General features: G+C 41.7%; 1 protein-coding gene across 5 annotated transcripts in view; it reads right to left on the bottom strand.

Annotated features, from left to right (window-relative positions):
• Nucleotides 1-21597, bottom strand: part of STAT1 (signal transducer and activator of transcription 1) — a 1320138-nt gene that overhangs the window by 658372 nt on the left and 640169 nt on the right. For all 5 annotated transcript variants that reach the window (XM_056535944.1, XM_056535945.1, XM_056535942.1 and 2 more), the window contains one exon: nucleotides 14018-14047. In XM_056535944.1, the coding sequence (XP_056391919.1) occupies nucleotides 14018-14047 (30 nt within the window). The remainder of the gene's footprint in view (nucleotides 1-14017; nucleotides 14048-21597) is intronic.

Here is a 21597-nt window from a genome sequence, read left to right as displayed (position 1 = left end):
TCACCAGATTAATTCCTATAGCGACACATCTCAGCTACTGCTATTCCTGCTGACAATCCCTTATATCTGATGCACTGGCAAGTTAATATTGCCAGCTCCCCCTCCCTGCTTGTCACGGAACAAGCCATCCCTTCTTGAACTGTAATTTTTCAAGTTCAGTTGGTCCTGTGATGCTTATTCTCTATGTCAACATGTTTTTATATTAATGCTAATGTAATTTGTTCTGTACTGTGTCCTTTTTACTGTGTGAAGTTACAAAGCCTAGGGTTCCCCCTGCTGTATTTGGTTACCTTTTATTGTATATATAGATGGGTGGTCCCTTTAGTATATTTACTGATATGAAGAAGGAGGTGCTTACCTCAGAAACGCGTCAACCTTCCCACTATACCCCATACTTAGAAGGCTAATGCATGTTCAAAGTACACGTTTTTTATTGCGCTGTTATCTTTCAACCAGGCAAAAATGTGCGTTTATTAGCTTGCAACCGGGTTGGTAAACTTTTTGTTATTGTAAACCAAGAATATAAACGTACAGGCACTGTAGAAGGGAATTAGGAGAAACTGATGAATCCCAGTGGGTATATATACTGAAAAGTCCAATAGAAATATCAGTAAATGGAAGACATAGATTATCACAAATCATGCTGGTTCATAGGTTATACTATACTCCAAATAAATTTGTTTGGATGTAGGGTACAAGAACATGCAGAATTCCCCAAATGTGAGGCACCTGATGCCGATTTATTGCTTTATGGTAAGGTCCTGCGGGAAGATCAATAGATATTGGAGAGAAATTCAGGGACAAATTAAGCATAGGACAGGAATAAAGATATATTTTCAACCTAAGGTTTTTCTATTTGGAATCCTCCCTAATATAGAGAGATTGAAGCGGAAACTGTTTATTAAAGTGTTATGTCTGGGAAGACTTGAGATAATGAGGAACTGGATAACTTTGGATGTTCCAAAAATATCAAATTGGTTAGTAGAAATAAATAAAGTAAAAGGATGTGAAAAGATAAGAAGTAAAGTAGGAAAAATTATAACAAAATGGCACAAAATATGTGATATATGGGGTACTAATAGTGGTATTAGTGTTTTATTTTGAAGGGGAAAGTACATTGGGGGAAAATGCTATAATGTTATGAATAATGTTATGGAAAAAAACAAGTATAAAGTATCTTGCAAACAGGTAAATATAGTCTGTTTAATTAAACCAAGAATATATATGACTGCAAGTCCCTGAGATTAGCCCACAGATCAAGGCTTTGCTCACTTTGCTGTGGATTCTATAGATCAGGGTTTGTGCTCAGACTGCTGTGGAGGTTATTGTGTTATGACAGTTTTTTTTTTTTTTGCTTCTGCAGGATCGCTGTGCTCTTGCTCCTTCTCACACTGTCTGTCTCTCTCTCTCTTTTCAGAATGCCAGCAGTGGTGCCCAACATGCCTATAAACCTGTGTTGAAGTCCCTACCCCCTTTGCTGTCTCCTATTGGTCTGGGAGCTGATTGATACATAAAACAGCAAGTCATTGTAAAATCCAGGGTCATCATGTGATAGTTGCAAGGAACGCTGGTCAACCAGACATCATTTCACTGCCCCTGTACTTCTTGCTTTCTCTGGGCACCAAAATGCCATGTGTTCCTCATCCCTCATGTTATGGTGCGAGCTGAACAAAAAAATGTTCAAAAGTTCTTCAAACTGCAGCCCCCTTGAAACTTGTGTTGATTCTAGTTCACGGAGCTTGGCTTTCTCATCTCTACTTAACCTGTTAACGACCATGGACATGTATACTTGTCCAATGGCCGTTAACGGGGTATGACGTGGGCTCCTGACTCGAGCCCCGGTCATACCGCTCGGCCCCCAGCTGATTCCTGAAGCTGGGGGCCGGCATTAATAGCCGGCATGCGGCGATAAACCCTTTAGATCGCCGCAGAGCACACAGATCAATTTTTATGAAACCATATCGATCTATATGAGGAATCAAATGATTCCTCCTAAAAGTCCCGTAAGGGGACTAAAAGTGCAAAAACATAAAGTAAAAAAAGAAGTTTAAAAACACACACATTATGCCCTTCCTTATTAAAAGTTTAAATCACCCCCTTTTCCCAAATTCCATATAAAAATATATAAACATAATAAAAATAAACATATGTGGTATCACCGCGTGTGTAAATGTCCGAACTATAAAAATATATTGTATATAAAACCGCACAGTCAATGGCGTACGCACAAAAAATTTCCAAATTCCAAAATAGCGCATTTTTGGTCACTTTTTATACCATAAAAAAAGGAATAAAAAGTGATCAAAAAGTATGATTAAAACAAAAATGGTATTGATTAAAACTTCAGATCACGGTGCAAAAAATTTGCCCTCATACCACCCCGTACGCGGAAAAATAAAAAAGCTATAGGGGTCAGGAGAAGACAATTTTAAATGTATAAATTTTCGTGCATGCAGTCATGATTTTTTCAAAAAGTACGACAAAATCAAACCTATATAAGTAGGGTATCAATTTTAACACCTTAAGGACCATGGACGTGTATACACGTCCAGGCTGAATGCACGTTCAGCCATTAGGACGTGTATACTCGTCCATGGCTCTCGTGGGTGCACTACCCATGAGATCGCGGCAGGGACTCGGCTGTAACACACAGCCGGGACCCTGCTGCACTGCTGGGACCGCACTAAACTTCGGTCCCGGCAGTTTAACCCTTACAGCCGCGGTCGAAAGTGACCGCGGGCTGTAAGTGTAATGACAGAGGAAGGGAGCTCCCTCTGTCACCCGTGCAGCACCCCACAGCGGGGACCTGCCACACTGCCGGGACAGAAGAAAACTTCAGTCCCGGCAAATTAACCCTTACAGCCGTAGAAGTTGTAAGGAGTTTTGACAGAGGGAGGAATACTAAGTATTTCAAAGCATTAAAAAAAAGTGTCAAAAAATATAAAATAAATAAAAGTGTAAAAAAGAAAGAGTAAAGACAATAAGTGTAAAAAAAAGTGTCAAAAAATGTAAAAAAGTGTAAAAATATATATATTTATTAAATAAATATAATCAAAAATAAAAATGCATAATGTGTGGGATCACACCGCGCACATCCGCAGCATATTACGTGCTGCGGATGCCCGCCAACAGTCACAATAATGAGCTCCCTGCTACTGCCGCCGGCAGTCATGAGCGGACACATTGAGCTACCCAGCCACAGCAGTGATCTCACCCTTGTGACTGCCGGGGGCATCCACGGTGTGAAATATGCTGCAGATGTGCTCTATGTGCCCCTACACTGTGTCCCGTTCATACTGCGTTTCCGCAGTGTTAGAGATATCCGTCAGCATCACGTCATAAAGAGTGATGCTGACGTATACTGTAGCAGCTCCATCCATTTCTGAATGACACGGGTACAGTATACATTGGATCCCTTTTTTGACATGACAACGGACACCGATACTGCAGAAACGCAGTATGAATGGGGACTATTCATATAATGATGCCCTGAAAGCCAAAGGGGGCTCCTCTCCTTCTTGGTCCTACCAGGCGGTCAGGCAACCAGATATGGCCTAAGTAGGGGTACTGCCCAGCCCGGGACGTACACGGTGATAAAATATGGGCGCAATTCCTCCATTTCAAAAGCGACATACCAAAATGATGTTCCACAAATAAAGAATTTGTGGGGGAAAAAAAGCTAATTTCTATTTTTTCCACTGACTTTGAAATAATTCTAGCCACACAATAAGGGCTCAACGTGCTCACTTTTGCCCTAGGTGAATACTTTAGGGGGTGTAGTTTTGAAAATGGGGTCACATCTTGGGGTGCGGTATTGTTCTGACAGGTGGAATGCTTTGCAAGATGAAGTGTGGACTATAATTTGTACAATGATATCCTGAAAGCCAAATGGTGCTCCTCTCCTTTTGGGTCCCACCGTGTGGCCATGCAAACAAATATGGGCTAAGCGGGGGTATTACCGAACATGGGACGAACAGCATAATAAAATATGGGGTGCATTTCCTACTTTTCAGATGCAATGCACAAAAAATATGTCCCACAAATAATGAATTTGTGAAAAAAAAAGAAATTTTAAATGTTTCCACTGACTTTGTATCCATTCCAGACACACAAAAAGAACTCAAAGTACTCACTTTTGGTCTAGATGAATACTTTAGGGGATGTAGTTTCCAAAATGGGGTCACTTGTGCGGGTGCGGTATGGTTCTGGCAGCTAAAACCCTTTGCAGGCATGAAGTGCGGCCTACAATCCATTCGGCCAAAAATGAAGCCCTGAAAGCCAAATGGCACTCCTCTGCTTCTGGGTCCTACAACGCCGCCAAGGAACCAAATATGGCCTAAGCGGAGATATTTCCAAACACGGGCCGAGTAGCTTAATAAAATATAGGATGCATTTCTTGCAATATCAGAAGTGATGTACAAAAATATGTCCAACAAATGATGCATTTGTGAAAAAAAATGCAAATTTCGAATTTTCAACACTAACTTTGTAATAATTCTTGCCAAAAAACTATAGTGTTAATATACTCACTGTACCCCCTAAAGGAATACCTTGAGGGGTCTAGTTTTTAAAATGGGGTCATTTGGGGGGGGGTTCCTATGTTCTACCACCTTCAAACTTCTGCAAACCTTGCATAGCACATAAAAAAGATGTACTTTTCAAATTTTCAAAGTTAAATTGTTAGGCTTCTAATTAATTTAAAATGTTAATTAAAAACAAAAAAATGCTGTCAAAATAAAGTTGACATCTGAAAGTATAAGTTTTGTAAACTATTTGGTCAGTAAGTCTAAATATATGCAACCTATTAGTGTTAAAATAGCAAAAAAATAAAAATTTTTTAAAAATGTTATGATTTTTTGCATTGTAAAAAAAAAACTACAAATGATATCGGCTTACTTTTACTATGTACATGAAGGACAACTTGTGACAAAAAAACAATGTCAGAATTATCGTGATTGGCAAAACTTTACCAGAGTTATTCTCTAATAAAGACAGACATCCCCCATTTGAAAAACAGGCCTGGTCTTTCAGGGGCGTACAGGTTTACTTGTGCTGGTCCTTAAGGGGTTAATTGTATGGACCTACAGAATAAAGATAAAGTGTAATTTTTACCGAAAAGTGTACCGCGTAAAAACGGAAGCCCCCAAAATTTACAAAATGGTGTTTTTTCTTCAATTTTGTAGCACAATGATTTTTTTTCCCGTTTCGCCATAGATTTTCTGGTAAAATGACTGATGTCATAAAAAAATAGAATTGGATTTTTAGGTGCAAAATTGAAAGGGTTATTATTTTTAAAAGAGAAGGAGGAAAAAACTAAAGTGCAAAAACAAAAAAACGCTTGGTCCTTAACCCCTTAAGGACGCAGGGCGTTTCCATACACCCCCGTTTCTGAGTCCTTAAGGACTCAGGCCGTATGGGTACGCCCTGCGTTCTTCCGGCCCCTGCTGCTCGCTGGGCAGGAACCGGACCGGGATGCCTGCTTATATCGTTCAGCAGGCATCCCGCCCAGGGGGGTCCAGAGGTCCCCCATATCGGCGATCACTGCAAATTGTGCATGTGAATGTACCTTAAAAACACTACACTACACAAAATAAAAAGTAAAACACTACATACACAGTCCCGTCCCCTCCCAATAAAAAAAAAAAAAAAGTCTTGTATGGCACAGTTTCCAAAATGGAGCCTCCAGCTATTGAAAAACAACAACTCACAGTATTGCCGGGCAGCCACTGACTGTCAAGGCATGATGGGAGTTTTGAAATAGCTGGAGACACCCTGATTGGGAAACACTGCCATAGGGTATTTTTGTGGCGGATTCAAATCCCCAATTTAGGCCTCAAATGCGCATGGTGCTCTCTAGCTTCGGAGCCCTGTCGTATTTCAAGGAAACAGTTTAGAACCACATATGGGGTATCTCCGTACTCGGGAGAAATTTTGGTACAAATTTTGGGGGCTTTTTCTCCTTTTATCCTTTATGAAAAGGTAAAGTTGGGGTCTACACCAGCATGTTAGTGTAAAAAAAAAACATGCTGGTGTTGCCCCATACTTAAAATTTTCACAAGCGGTAAAAGGAAAAAAAGCCCCCAAAATTTGTAACACAATTTCTCCTGAGTACAGAAATACCCCATATGTGGGCATAAAGTGCTCTGTGGGCACACAACATAGCTCAGAAGTGAGAGTGCCATGTAGATTTGAGGTCTAAATTGGTGATTTGCACAGGGGTGGCTGATTTTACAGTGGTTCTGACATAAATGCAAAACAAATACCCACATGTGACCCCATTTTGGAAACTACACCCCTCAAGGAATGTAACAAGGGGTATAGTGAGCCTTAAGACCCCACAGGTGTTTGAAAATTTTTCGTTAAAGTTGGATGTGAAAATAAAAAAAATAAAACATTTCACTAAAATGCTGGTGTTACCCTACATTTTTCATTTCACAAGGGAGAATAGGAAAAAAAAGACCGCCAAAATTTAGTAGGAACATACCCCATATGTGGATGTAAAGTGCTCTGCGGACGAACTACATTGCTCAGAAGAGAAGGAGCGACATTGGGCTTTTGGCAAGAGAAGGTGTCTGAAATTGAAGGCCATGTGTGGTTAAAAAGCCCCCATAGTGCCAGAACAGTGGTTGTGTGTCTGTATACAAGAGTGTGACGTATACAAGCGAGTACGTTTAAAAGTGAGAGGGACTTAAAATTTAAGGGAATACTGTAAGAAGTACTGTCTGAGCATTGAGAACTTCTGTGTTTGTTTGTTCTTTCTCTCTTTTTCTGTCTGGAGGGGACTGCAGGTGGAGAGTGCGTGGAAAAGTTAACTAATTAGCAGCTGATAAATTGCAGCTGTTTTTAGCCTGCTAGCCCTTGCATTCACTTCCAGACTTTGAAGAGAGAGGTGCTGTTTGGTAACTATAAAACCAAGTATATCTAGCGATTGTCTGAGCTAGTGATTGTGTGTCTGTATACAAGAGTGTGACATATACAAGTGAGTATGTTTAAAAGTGAGAGGGACTTAAAATGTAAGGGACTTTAAATTCGGGGAGTTTAATTGAAATACATATATATATATATTTTTAAATACTGTTAATACTTGCAATCCCCAAATCTATTATGGTCTCCATGTTGGAAAATGCAGTCCAGTGCACATCTTGCACAATGTATGCAATCCTTGAACAGCAATTTGAGGGTGCATATTGTTGTGAGAGATGTGTGCGAGTTGCTCATTTGGAAGCCCAGATCCTGGATCTAGAGGAGCGACTGGCAACACTGAGAAGCATTGACAACTTGGAGAGGAGTCTCCTGCTTACTGAGCAAGTACTCTCTGGGGTAGAGGTGGGGGAGGATAGTGGGACGGAGGTGCAGGACAGTCAGGCAGCTAGTTGGGTTACAGTAAGAAAATGCGGTAGAGGGAAAAGTGTCAGGGAGGCTAGTCCTGAACTTGCACACCCACCCCAACAAGTTTGCTCGGTTGGCAGATGAGGGGGATGCCATTTCAGAGCTAGCAGTACTGCAGCAAGATACTGCCTCGGACCGCTAGGGGGGTGTCTGCTCCAGGAAGGAGGGAGGGAGGAGTGCAGGGCAGGCCAGACAGGTACTGGTAGTGGGGGACTCAATTATTAGGGGGACAGACAGGGCAATCTGTCACAAAGACCGGGATCGCCGAACAGTGTGTTGTCTTCCTGGTGCTCAAATTCGGCACATCGCGGAACGGGTTGACAGGTTGCTGGGTGGGGCTGGAGAGGATCCAGCAGTCATGGTACATGTTGACACCAATGACAAAGTAAGAGGTAGGTGGAGTGTCCTTAAAAATGATTTCAGGGACTTAGGCTGCAAGCTTCAAGCAAGGACCTCCAAGGTAATAATTTCTGAAATATTACCTATACCACGAGCCACACCAGAGAGGCAGCGAGAGATCAGGGAGGTAAACAAGTGGCTCCCTGTGTAGGAAGGAGGGGTTTGGGTTCATGGAGAACTGGGCCGACTTTGCTGTCGGTTACCGGCTCTACCGTACAGACGAACTGCACCTCAATTGGGACGGTGCATCCGTGCTTGGGGAGAAGATGGCTAGAAGGGTGGAGTGTTTAAACTAGGGACTGGGGGGGAGGGAACCTACAACATAGAGGGTGAAGATAGTGTAGATAGAGAGGGGGGACTTAGTAATATACCTGGAGGTGGAGGGGAGGGAGGGGTTAGAATAGTTAATAGGGATAGGCTTCATGGGATGAAAAATCATACACCATTGTATTGCATGATGACTAATGCCAGAAGTCTGTGCAATAAAACAGAGGAACTGGAGTGGTTGATGTCTGAAGAAAATTATGACATAGTGGGTATAACAGAGACTTGGTTGGACGATAGCTGTGACTGAGCGGTCAACATACAGGGATATAGTCTATTCAGGAAGGATCGGACAAAACAGAAAGGGGGAGGAGTTTGTCTTTATGTAAAGTCCAGTCTGAAGGCCGCACTGCGGGAGGATATACGGGAGGGAAATGATAATGTGGAGTCATTATGGGTAGAAATATATGGAGATAAAAATAAAAAATTAATTCTGGTAGGGGTTTGTTATAAACCCCCAAACATAATGGAAGAGGTAGAAGATCAACTACTGAAGCAAATAAACAAGTGTTACGCCGAGCGCTCCGGGTCCCTGCTCCTCCCGGGAGCACTCGCGGCGTTCTCCTCTCTGCAGCGCCCCGGTCAGACCAGCTGACCGGGAGCGTTGCACTGACACTGCCGGCGGGGATGCGATCCGCATAGCGGGACGCGCCCGCTCACGGATCGCATCCCAATCTACTTACCTGTCTGGGTCCCCAGCTGTCACGTCCTGGCGTGCGCGGCTCCACTCTCTAGGGCGTGCGCGCGCCAGCTCTCTAAGATTTAAAGGGCCAGTGCACCGCTAATTGGTGCCTGGCCCAATCAGTGTAATTAGCTCACCTGCTCCAGGCCTATATAACCTCACTTCCCCTTACCAGCATTGCCGGATCTTGTTGCCTTGTGCCAGAGAAAGTGTTCCTGTGATTACCCTACCAGTGTTACCAGACCTTCTGCCGTTACCCTTGACTACGAACCTTGCCGCCTGCCTTGACCTTCTGCTACGTCTGACCTCGCCTCTGTCTAGTCCTCCTGTCCCACGCCACTCTCAGCAGTCAGCGAGGTTGAGCCGTTACCGGTGGATACGACCTGGTTGCTACCGCCGCAGCAAGACCATCCCGCTTTGCGGCGGGCTCTGGTGAATACCAGTAGCAACTTAGAACCGGTCCACCGGTACGGTCCACGCCAATCCCTCGCTGACACAGAGGATCCACCTCCAGCCTGCCGAATCCTAACAACAAGGCAGCAAATCAAAATGAGGTGATAATAATGGGGGACTTTAACTATCCTGATATAAACTGGGAGACTGAGACCTGTGAATCTCATAAAGGAAACAGGTTTCTGACTATAGCTAAAGACAATTATCTGTCCCAAATTGTACAGAACCCGAAGAGAGGGGGCGCCCTACTAGACTTAATATTAACCAACAGACCTGATAGAGTAACTAATGTGCAGGTAGAAGGAAACCTAGGAAATAGTGATCATAACATAATTAATTATAACTTGTCCTTCAATAAGGGAATCTCTCAAGGGGCCACAAAAGCAATGAACTTTAGGAAGGCAATGTTCGATCAACTCAGAGAAGCCCTTAACAATATAAAATGGGATAATGTGCTCAGTATGCATACTGACACTAATTGGGAGACTTTTAGGAATATCTTAAATTATCACTGTAAGATGTATATATCTTATGGGAATAAAAGGGTCAGAAATAAAAGAAAACCAATATGGATGAATAAAAATGTTAAGGGGGCAATAAATGACAAAAATAAATCATTTAAACTACTAAAACAGGAAGGCAGTGAAGAAGCATTAAAAAGCTATAGAGAAAAAGTTTAAATATGTAAAATACAGATAAAAGCTGCAAAAATAAGAGACAGAAAGACTCATTGCCAAAGAGAGTAAAACCAACCCCAAAATGATCTTTAACTATATAAATAGCAAAAAGGTCAAAAATGAAAGTGTAGGCCCTTTAAAAATTGATGAGGAAGAAATTATAAACGGGGATCAGGAAAAAGCAAACATACTAAACAAATTCTTCTCCACTGTATTCACCGAGGAAAATTAAATGCCAGGTGAAATACAGTGTGATAAGGTAAACTACCCAGTACAGGTCACCTGTCTAACCCAGGAAGAAGTACGGTGCCGCCTACAAAAAATCAAAATAGACAAATCACCAGGTCCAGATGGCATTCACCCCCGATTTCTAAAGGAACTAAGTATTGTAATAGACAGACCTCTATTTTTAATATTTAAGGACTCTATAGTAACAGGGACTGTTCCCCAGGACTGGCGCATGGCAGATGTGGTGTCAATATTTAAAAAGGGGACAAAAGGTGACCCCGGGAATTACAGACCTGTTAGTTTAACCTCCGTTGTATGTAAATTAAGAGATGCTATCTTGGAGTATATTGATAAAAATAAATGTATTACTCCATATCAGCATTTATGAGGGATCGGTCCTGTCAAAATAACCTGATCAACTTTTTTGAGGAGGTGAACTCCAGACTGGACCAGTGGGAATCGTGGAATGTCGTATATCTGGATTTTTCCAAACCATTTGATACGTTGCCGCATAAAAGGTTGGTGCATAAAATGAGAAGGATTGGGCTGGAGGAGAATGTGTGCAAGTGGGTAAGTAACTGGCTCAGTGATAGGAAACAGAGGGTGGTTATTAATGGTACTTATTCTGATTGGGTGACTTACTAGTGGGGTACCACAGGGGTCAGTCTTGGGTCCTGTTCTATTTAATATATTCATTAATGACCTTGTAGAGGGGTTGAATAGTAAAGTAGCAATCTTTGCAGATGATAATAAAATCTGTAAAGCGGTAAACACTATAGAGGACAGTGCACTGTTACATATGGATCTGGATATGTTGGAGGTTTGGGCTGGGAAGTGGCAGATGAGGTATAACATTGATAAATGTAAGGTAATGCACATGGGGAGGAAAAATCCAGGACGGGGTTATATATTAAATGGGAGAACACTTGGGACGACTGAAATGGAAAAGGACTTAGGGGTCTTAGTCTTAGTATTTAGCTGTAGTGACCAGTATCGGGCAGCTGCGGCCAAGACAAATAAAATCATGGGGTGCATCAAAAGGGGCATAGATGCCCACGACAAGGAAATAATTCTACCACTGTACAAATCACTAGTCAGACCACACATAGAATACTGTGTACAGTACTGGGCACCAGTGTACAAGTAAGATATAGTGGAGCTGGAGAGGGTTCAAAGACAGGCAACCAGGGTAATACAGGGAATGGGAGGACTACAGTAGCCAGAAAGATTATCAAAATTGGGTTTATTTAGTTTAGAAAAATAAAGGCTTAAGGGAAACCTAATAACTATGTATAAATATATCAGGGGACAGTACAGAGATCTCTCCCATGATCTATTTGTACCCAGGACTGTATCTATAACAAGGAGGCATCCTCTATGTTTAGAGGAAAGAAGGTTTCTACAGCAGCACAGATGGGGGTTCTTCACTGTAAGAGCAGCGAGACTGGAGGTGGTAATGGTAAACTCTGTAAAAGAGTTCAAAAGGGGTCTGGATGGATTTTTGGAGAAAAACAACATTGTCGGTTATGTACACTAGATTTATAGGGACATAAGGTTGATCCAGAGATTTATTCTGACTGCCATATTTGGAGTCGGGAAGGAATTTTTACCTCTAGTATGAGGGTTTTTTGCCTTCCCCTGGATCAACTCAGTAGGGACTTATTAGGGATATAGGTTGAACTAGATGGACTCTGGTCTTTTTTCAACCTTATTATGTTATTATGTTACTTCTATTCCAACCAAATTTTCTCACCAAAAGCCCAATGGTGCTCCTCCTCTTCTGAGCATTGTAGTTCACCCGCAGAGCACTTTACATCCACCTATGGGGTATTTCCATACTCAGAAGAAATGGGGTTACAAATTTTGGGAGGCTTTTTCTCCAATTACCCCTTGTAAAAATGAAAAATTTGGGGTAACACCAGCATTTTTGTTAAACATTTTTTTTCATTTTCACGTCCAACTTTAGCAGAAATTTGCCAAGCACCTGTGGGGTGCTAAGGCTCACTGTATGCCATGTTAGGTTCCATGAGGGGTGTAGTCCCTGTATGCCATGTGTGTTTTTTTTTCTGGCAACATATGGGCTTCCTTAATGTGACATGCCCCCCAAAAAGAATTTCAGCAAAATTTGCTTTCCAAAAGCCAAATGTGACTTCTTCTCTGAGCATTGTAGTGCGCCAGCAGCGCACTTGATGTCCACACATGGGGTATTTCCATACTCAGAAGAGATGGGGTTACATATTTTGGGGGGCATTTTCTCCTATAACCCCTTGTAAAAAATTTAAAATTTGGGGGAAAACCAGCATTTTAGTGAAAAGAATTATTAATTAATTTACACATCCGACTTTAACGAAAAGTTGTCAAACACCTCAGCGGACCCCTTGTTACTTTCCTTGGGGGGTGTAGTTTCCAAAATAGTATGCCATGTGGGGGTTTTCTGCTGTTCTGGCACCATAGGGGCTTCCTAAATGTTACCCCCCAGAAACCATTTCAGAAAACACTCTCCAAAATCCCATTGTCGTTCCTTCCCTTCTGAGCCTTGTAGTGCACCCACAAAGCACTTGACATCCACATATGAGGTATTTCCTTACTCGAGAGAAATTGGGTTACAAATTTTGGAGGTCTTTTTCTCCTTTAACCCCTTGTAAAATTTCAAAAACTGAGTCTACAAGAACATGCGAGTGTAAAAAATTCCGATTTTGAATTTTCTCCTTTACCTTGCTGCTATTCCTGTGAAACACCTAAAGGGTTAACACAATTTCTGAATGTCATTTTGAATACTTTGGGGGGTGCAGGTTTTATAATGGGGGTCATTTATGGGGTATATCTAATAAGAAGACCTCTCAAATCCACTTCAAAACTTAACTGGTCCCTGAAAAATTCCGATTTTGAAAATTTTGTGGAAAATTGCTGCTGAACTTTGAAGCCCTCTGATGTCTTCCAAAAGTAAAAACACGCCAACTTCATGATGCAGATATAAACATAGACATATTGTATATGTGAATCAGTATATCATTTATTTGCTGTATCCATTTTCCTTACAAACAGAGTTTCAGAGTTAGAAAAATGCTACATTTTCAAAGTTTTTCATGAAATTTTGAGATTTTTCACCAAGAAAGGATGCAAGTATCGATGAAAATTTACCACTGTGTTAAAGTAGAATATGTCACGAAAAAACTGTCTCGGAATCAGAATAATGAGTAACAGCATCCCAGAGTTATTAATGCATAAAGTGACAGAGGTCAGAATTGCAAGAAAGGGCTGAGCCGTTAAGGGGTTAAAGGGGTACTCTGGTGGAAAACTTTTTTTTTTAAATCAACTGGTACCAGCAAGTTAAACAGATTTGTAAATTACTTCTATTAAAAAATCTTAATCCTTCCAGAACTTATTAGCTGCTGAATACTAAAGAGGAAATTATTTTCTTTTGGAACACAGTGCTCTATGCTGACATCACGAGCACAGTGCTTCTCTGTTGACATCTCTGTCCATCTTAGGAAATGTCCAGAACAGCATATGTTTGCTATGGGGATTTTCTCCTACTCTGGACAGTTCTTAAAATGGACAAAGATCTCAGCAGAGAAGCACTGTGCTTGTGATGTCAGCATAGAGCCCTGTGTTCCAAAAAGAAAATAATTTCCTCTTTAGTATTCAGCAGCTAATACGTACTGGAAGGATTAAGATTTTTTATTAGAAGTTATTTACAAATCTGTTTACCTTTCAGGGCACCAGTTGATTTTAAAAAAAAAGTTTTCCACCGGAGTACCCCTTTAAAAGCATGTCACCATAAATGTTCAACACATTTTGCACAAATAACATTTATTATGGAACAAACATCACTTACCCTTTAAATCAAACTAACATCACTTACCCCTTTACTGTATTTTTTTCATTGACATCTCTAAAGATAAAAAACAACAACAATAATCACAATAAGAGTCAGCCATTACACAAGAATATAAAAGATTTGCCTTGTTACCAGCACCCAAAAAATTGTTACCAAATAATTTGAAGATTGCATTGTGTATTAGACTGTGCTTCCAAATTCTATTTTTGTTGCCTTTTTTACTGTGTTTCTTTTTTACATACAGTCCATGCTTTAGCTATAAAGAATGCTTTAACTTTACCTCTGCATTTTGTAAGCAAAGGACTCCAGATTAAATCCTAAATTGTGTGGGTTTTGCATTGCTATGTATGACATGAGCTGTCGCAAAATCATGTTTTACTTGCTGCTTTCAAAAATGCATGCATTTCCGAAAACACATACATTTTACTGCTTTTTTTCTATGCATTTTTGACCACAGTTCAGCTTAAGCAACAAAAACACAATGGCACATATTAATTATTACAAATTCAATTTGCAACAATACAACTGACATGCATGGCTTGTGCAACATATTCTTTTTATTTTAATTTAAGACACTTTTCTGCCATGTCCAACCAAAAAGCCAGAAAGAAAGGCGCATGGTCAAAATGTGTCAAAAGTTTGACACACATTTGCAGTTTAATGTAAGATAACTAAGACAAGATAGTATTTAGGTACACCAGATTTATCAAAAAGCCTGATACACTTGGGTAAATCTGGTGCAAATGAAGAATTTCTGTCTAAGCTTGCGCTCTCTAAGAATGACACAACTTTAGTAAATTTATCCTAATGTATAAACCCAGCCTCATTGGCCCAGATATCCTAAAATTATCAAATTCTTAGTGCAAACTTATATAGACAGTCTACAATAGCACCAGATTCATCAAAGTGTATCATGCTGATTAATAAATCTGGCGTATCTAAATACTTCTTAGTTTAGACCAACTATTAGTTGGCTTACTTTAAACCAGAATTGTACATTAAAATGTTATTTGTTGCATTTAGGCCATGTCCTTTTTTTAAAGTTTATTTTTTCTGGGACAAGGCCATCAACTGCTGATCAGCAGGATGTTACCACCCAGCATCAGCATTGATCAGCTGTTTGGTGCCCTATAGCGTTGATCAGCTGTTTGGTGCTGTTCATTGCATAATAGGTGCAGATATAAAGTAAATGGGAGCCAAACTACAGTTACCCAGTACCACCACTATACAATAAACAGTGCAGGACTTCCAACCCAGTTTACGGTATAGTGCAGAGCACCGAGCAGCTGATGTTGGATTTCAGAACCCCACCGAACAGCGATTGATGGCCTATCCTGTAGATGTCCAAAACCCCTTTACTACAGCCACAACCCATTTAGAGAGGTCACGCCTCTTTTTTATTCCAGCAGAAAAATTTCTAAAGGAGGTTTAAAAGATAATGAAGTGCAAGTCATTTAAGAATTCTGGCACATTTGGAAAAGTGAATCTGGTCTGATGTATACCAAATTTTTTTTTTTTTTAAATGAAATTAACAAAGCAAAACTCACTTACGGTAATCGTGTGGTAGCAAAAAAAATCCAGTCATTTTGTAAGCACAAAGGATAGGTTTACATGTATAGTGGTGCTAGAAAATTGTGAAGTTTTCAGAATTTTTTATATTTCTGATAAATTTTACTTAGATTTTTAAGTCCTAAAAGTAGATAAGGAGAACCAGTTCAAGCAAATGAGTTAAAAAAATAAGGCGGGGGTAGACTATCATCTGCGATTCTTTTTCAATCTACCAAATAAAGACAATAATTTCTGTGCTAGCTGCAAATGTGCGATTATTTGCCCTTTTTGCCGGCGGTCACATAAAGGGTATGGCTTAGTGGAAAGGGGGCGTGGTTATGTGTGAAGCTCCCACTCGCCAGATATATAGCAATTTACGCTGCCAAAACAGCAAAGACTGCTGTTGAAATCCCGACTAGCGCAGAGATATCAGCATGGGCACACAAGCTTGCTGGATGTATGTAGAAGTGTCCGCCTCTACATAACATCAGTGAGCCTGTGCACTGGTGAGAAAGCCTGTGCGTTGGAGTTGCCTTGATAACTACCCCATTTAGTCATTTACTTATTGAGGAAAGTTATCTAAAATCACATGTCTGTGAGTTACTAAAGGATGATTTCAGTATCTGGTTTTCAGTAGTTGTTGATTACTCCTACACACCAGCTTGGAATTTTAGCACAATCCTCCAAAAACAGCCGCTTCAACTTATTTTGTCCCCTCTAATCAAATATAAATGTTAAAGAAGGACCATAAACGAGAGTTTTATGAAAGGAAACTTCCAATAAACTGCTTGCTTATGGTCCTTATACACCATTTCTGCTTCTCCAAAAACAGTACTTAATCTGTCCTTTTGTGTAGTGTTACAACTTCGCATTAAAGGGGTACTCCATTGGAAACATCATATCCAATCCGGTTTGTGACCTAAGGGGATAAGATATCTGATCACGCCACTGGGGACCCTGGCGATCTCTGCAGCGGCGTCCCACTGTCATCACTACAGAGCACACTGGCTCTGTGCGTGATGACGGGGAGATCAGGGGACGGAGCATCGTGATGTCACGGCTCCGCCCCCGTGAGCGGAATACCCCTTTAACCTCATAAGGATCAATGACGTTGTGGAACGTCATGGCACCCTGGGCTTTAAGGACCAATGACGTTCCACAACGTCATGGCGTTTTCCGGTCTCTGCCGCTCGCCGGGCAGAGATCGGAACCGGGTGCCTGCTGAAATGCTTCAGCAGGCATCCAGGGCAAACGCCGAGGGGGGCCATGTAGGCCCCCCCTGTCGGCGATCACCGCAAATCGCAAGGGAAATCGCCCTTGCGATCTGCGGCGATACCGGGCTGATCGGGTCTGGGACCCGACCGCCCGGTAATTTTGCATGATCCCGGCTGTCACAGACAGCCAGGACCATGCTGGAGCCTAGGAGCGAGGTGGCAAGCCTGCCACCTCCTCCGATCCCCTGCGATCCGTCGGTTAACTAACCGACCAATCGCAGGGGGGGGGGGGGGGGCGGTTACTTCCTCCCGCCCTGCCCGGCCCCTTGAAGTCCGGAGAGGATGGGAGGAAGACCAGAGGACGCGGTGGGGGACGGGGGAGTGCTGAGGACTGGCCCCGATACTTACCTCGTCCCTGAAGACCCGGATCCCGGCGGCGGAGACAGCGACAGGTGAGTAGATCTTCAGCCGCGGTCGGGCCCTTTACAGCAATGCATGTCGCCGTAAAGCGACATGCAATGCTGTAATGGGACCCTGTAAACTACAACTCCCAGCATGCCCAGACAGCCCTTGGCGTCTGGGCATGCTGGGAGTTGCAGTTTTGCAACATCTGGAGGTCCACAGTTTGGAGACCACTGTGCCCTTCCAGATGTTGCAAAACTACACATCCTCAGCATTCCCTTACTGTCCAGGCATGCTGGGAGTTGTAGTTCTGTAAGATCTGGCCCTTCAGATGTTGCAGAACTACAACTCCCAGCATGCCTGGACAGTTTTGGCATACTGGGAGTTGTAGTTTTGCAACATCTGGAAGGGCACAGATTGGGAACCACTGTATTAGTGGTCTGCAAACTGTAGTCCTCCAGATGTTGCAAAACTACAACTACAAGCATGCTGGGAGTTGCAGTTCGGCAACATCTGGCTCTAAAGATGTTGCCGAACTACTACTCCCAGCATGCCTGAGAATGTTTGGGAGTTGTGGTTTTGCAACATCTGGAGGCACACTGGTTGGGAAACATTGTCTGTTTCCTAACTCAGTGTTTCCCAACCAGTGTGCCTCCAGCTGTTGCAAAACTATAACTACCAGCATGCACTGATGGACTGTGCATGCTGGGAGTTGTGGTTTTGCAACAGCTGTTGGTCCCTTTCCCCCTGTGAATGTACAGGGTACACTCACATGGGCAGGGGGCTTACAATGAGTATCAGGCTGCAAGTTTGCGATGCAGCAAATTTTGCGCGGCAGCTCAAACTCGCTGTACCCGCTGCCCGTGTGACTGTACCCTAAAAACACTACACTACACTACCACAAAATAAAATAAAAAGTAAAAAAACACTACATATACACATACCCCTACACAGCCCCCCTCCCCAATAAAAATGAAAGCGTCTGGTACGCCACTGTTTCCAAAATGGAGCCTCCAGCTGTTGCAAAACAACAACTCCCAGTATTGCCGTACAGCCGTTGACTGTCCAGGCATGCTGGGAGTTTTGCAACAGCTGGAGGCACCCTGTTTGGGAATCACTGGCATAGAATACCCCTATGTCCACCCCTATGCAAATCCCTAATTCAGGCCTCAAATGCACATGGCGCTCTCTCACTTCGGAGCCCTGTCGTATTTCAAGGCAACAGTTTAGGGTCACATATGGGGTATCGCCGTTCTCGGGAGAAATTGCCTAACAAATTTTGGGGGGCTTTTTCTCCTTTCACCCCTTATGAAAAGGTGAAGTTGGGGGTCTACACCAGCATGTTAGTGTAAAAAACTATTTTTTTTTTACACTAACATGCTGGTGTTGCCCCATTCTTTTCATTTTGACAAGAGGTAAAAGGGAAAAACGCCCCCCAAAATTTGTAATACAATTTCTCCCGACTACGGAGAAACCCCATATGTGGGCGCAAAGTGCTCTGGGGACGCACAACAAGGCCCAGAAGGGAGAGTGCACCATGTACATTTGAGGTGATTTGCACAGGGCTGGCTGATTGTTACAAAGGTTTTGACAAACGCAAAAAAAAAAAAAAAAAAAACACATGTGAACCCATTTCGGAAACTACACCCCTCACGGAATGTAATGAGGGGTGCAGTGAGAATTTACTCCCCACTGGTGTCTGACAGATCTTTGGAACAGTGGGCTGTGCAAATTAAAAATTTTGTACAGCCCACTGTTCCAAAGATCTGACAGACACCAGTGGGGGGGTAAATGCTCACTGTACCCCTTGTTACGTTCCTCAAGGGGTCTAAAATGGTATGCCATGTGGGGGTTATTTTGCTGTCCTGGCACCATAGGGGCTTCCTAAATGTGACATGCCCCCAGAGCAAAATTTGCTCTCAAAAAGCCAAATATCACTCCTTCTCTTCTGAGCATTGTAGTTCGCCCGTAGTGCGCTTCAGGTCAACTTATGGGGTACCTCCATACTCAGAAGAGATGGGGTTACAAATATTGGGGGGTATTTTCTGGTATTAACCCTTGCAAAAAATGTGAAATTTGGGGGGGAAACACACATTTTAGTGATTTTTTTTTTTTTTTACGTATGCAAAAGTCGTGAAACCCCTGTGGGGTATTAAGGCTCACTTTATTCCTTGTTACGTTCCTCAAGGGGTCTAGTTTCCAAAATGGTGTGCCATGTGGGTATTTTTTGCTGTTCTGGCACCATAGGGGCTTCCTAAATGCGACATGCCCCCGAGCAAAATTTGCTCTCAAAAAGCCAAATATCACTCCTTCTCTTCTGAGCATTGTAGTTCGCCCGTAGTGCACTTCAGGTCAACTTATGGGGTACCTCCATACTCAGAAGAGATGGGGTTACAAATTTTGGGGGGTATTTTCTGCTATTAACCCTTGCATAAATGTGAAATTTGGGGGGAAACACACATTTTAGTGAAATTTTTTTAACATTTTTTTACATATGCAAAAGTCGTGAAACATCTGTGGGGTATTAAGGCTCACTTTATTCCTTGTTACGTTCCTCAAGGGGTCTAGTTTCCAAAATGGTATGCCATGTGGGTATTTTTTCCTGTTCTGGCACCATAGGGGCTTCCTAAATGCAACATGCCCCCCAAAAACCATTTCAGAAAAACGTAATCCCCTGGTCGCTCCTTCGCTTCTGAGCCCTCTACTGCGCCTGCCGAACAATTTAAGACATATGAGGTATGTGCTTACTCGAGAGAAATTGGGCTACAAATATAAGTATACATTTTCTCCTTTTACCCCTTGTAAAAATTTAAAAATTGGGTCTACAAGAACATGCAAGTGTAAAAAATGAAGATTGTGAATTTTCTCCTTCACTTTGCTGCTATTCCTGTGAAACACCTAAAGGGTTAAAATGCTGACTGAATGCCATTTTGAATACTTTGGGGGGTGCAGTTTTTATAATGGGGTCAATTATGGGGTGTTTCTAAGATGAAGACCCTTCAAATCCACTTCAAACCTGAACTGGTCCCTGAAAAATTGTGATTTTGGAAATTTTGTGAAAAATTGGAAAATTGCTGCTGAACTTTGAAGCCCTCTGGTGTCTTCCAAAAGTAAAAACTTATCAATTTTATGATGCAAACATAAAGTGGACATATTGTATATATGAATAAAAAAAAAAATATTTGGAATATCCATTTTCCTTACAAGCAGATAGCTTCAAAGTTAGAAAAATGCAAAATTTTCAATTTTTTCATCAAATTTTGGAATTTTTCACTAAGAAACGATGCAAGTATCGACAAAATTTTACCAATAACATAAAGTAGAATATGTCACGAAAAAAACAATCTTGGAATCAGAATGATAGGTAAAAGCGTCTTAGAGTTATTAATGCTTAAAGTGACAGTGATCAGATGTTCAAAAAATGCTCTGGTCCTAAGGTGTAAAATGGCCTGGTCCTTAAGGGGTTAACAGGTGTGGCGCTGTTGTTTAAGAAATCTGATCTGTTTTTCTAATCCTGACAGCCCCTTTAAGATCAGGACTTTACTTGGCCATTCAACACTTTAGGGGAAATTCATCATTGCATGTGTACTATATTTTTGCTCTAAATTTGTCTTATAATTTATCAGCTACTTTTTTGCAACTTTTTAGGGATTTTTTTTAAGTATACAAATTTTCATCTGATTGTGTAGGTATTGCAAAAACAATTTTTTTTCTGTAGTGGTCATTAAAGTGGTCATTGTTCTATCTTCTTACTTTTCCGGAATCTCCTGTTAGCTGAAGGTGGAAAGGAAAGCAGGAAGCAGCTGAATTGGGAAAGTTACGCAATTTGCTAACTCCCGTTTACTTTTTCTAAGGCATTTGATACAGAAGATAGTACATAAAATGAGGCTGTTGGGACTAGGGGAATATATATGTAAATGGCTTAGTAACTGGCTCAGTGATAGGAAGCAGAGGGGGAGTATCAATGGAATCTACTCTTCTTTTCAATATTTTTATTAAAGGGGTACTCCCGTGGAAAACTTTTTTTTTTTTTTTTTTAAATCAACTGGTGCCAGAAAGTTAAACAGATTTGTAAATCATATAAAAGAGTTGGAAATAAAGAAAGCGAACTCCAGCTCAGCTCAGGTAAATGCGGCTTTATTCACATCAACGAGGCAACAGGTACAGGGAGGAAGTGACGCGTTTCGGCCAGGTGCTGGCCTTGGTCGTACAATGATTACAAATTCCAAGTACTCTTATATATGGAACCAGGGGCTAGGGGAGGCACCCAGGGCTAATTAGCCCGGAGTGGCTCCCGTTCACACCCGGATCCACTAGCATAGAGAACAAAATACACTAATGCACCATTATTTCAATCATATGATGCGATCAGAGTTAAAAGAAATAAAAACAGAATCTTTATTTACTATATATAAAAAATACTAAGTGCAAATATAATGA

Source organism: Hyla sarda, chromosome 8 (assembly GCF_029499605.1).
Source record: "Hyla sarda isolate aHylSar1 chromosome 8, aHylSar1.hap1, whole genome shotgun sequence".
NCBI lineage: Eukaryota > Metazoa > Chordata > Amphibia > Anura > Hylidae > Hyla > Hyla sarda.
The sequence above is the reverse complement of the archived record's forward strand: the minus strand, read 5'-3'. Positions and strand labels throughout refer to the sequence as shown.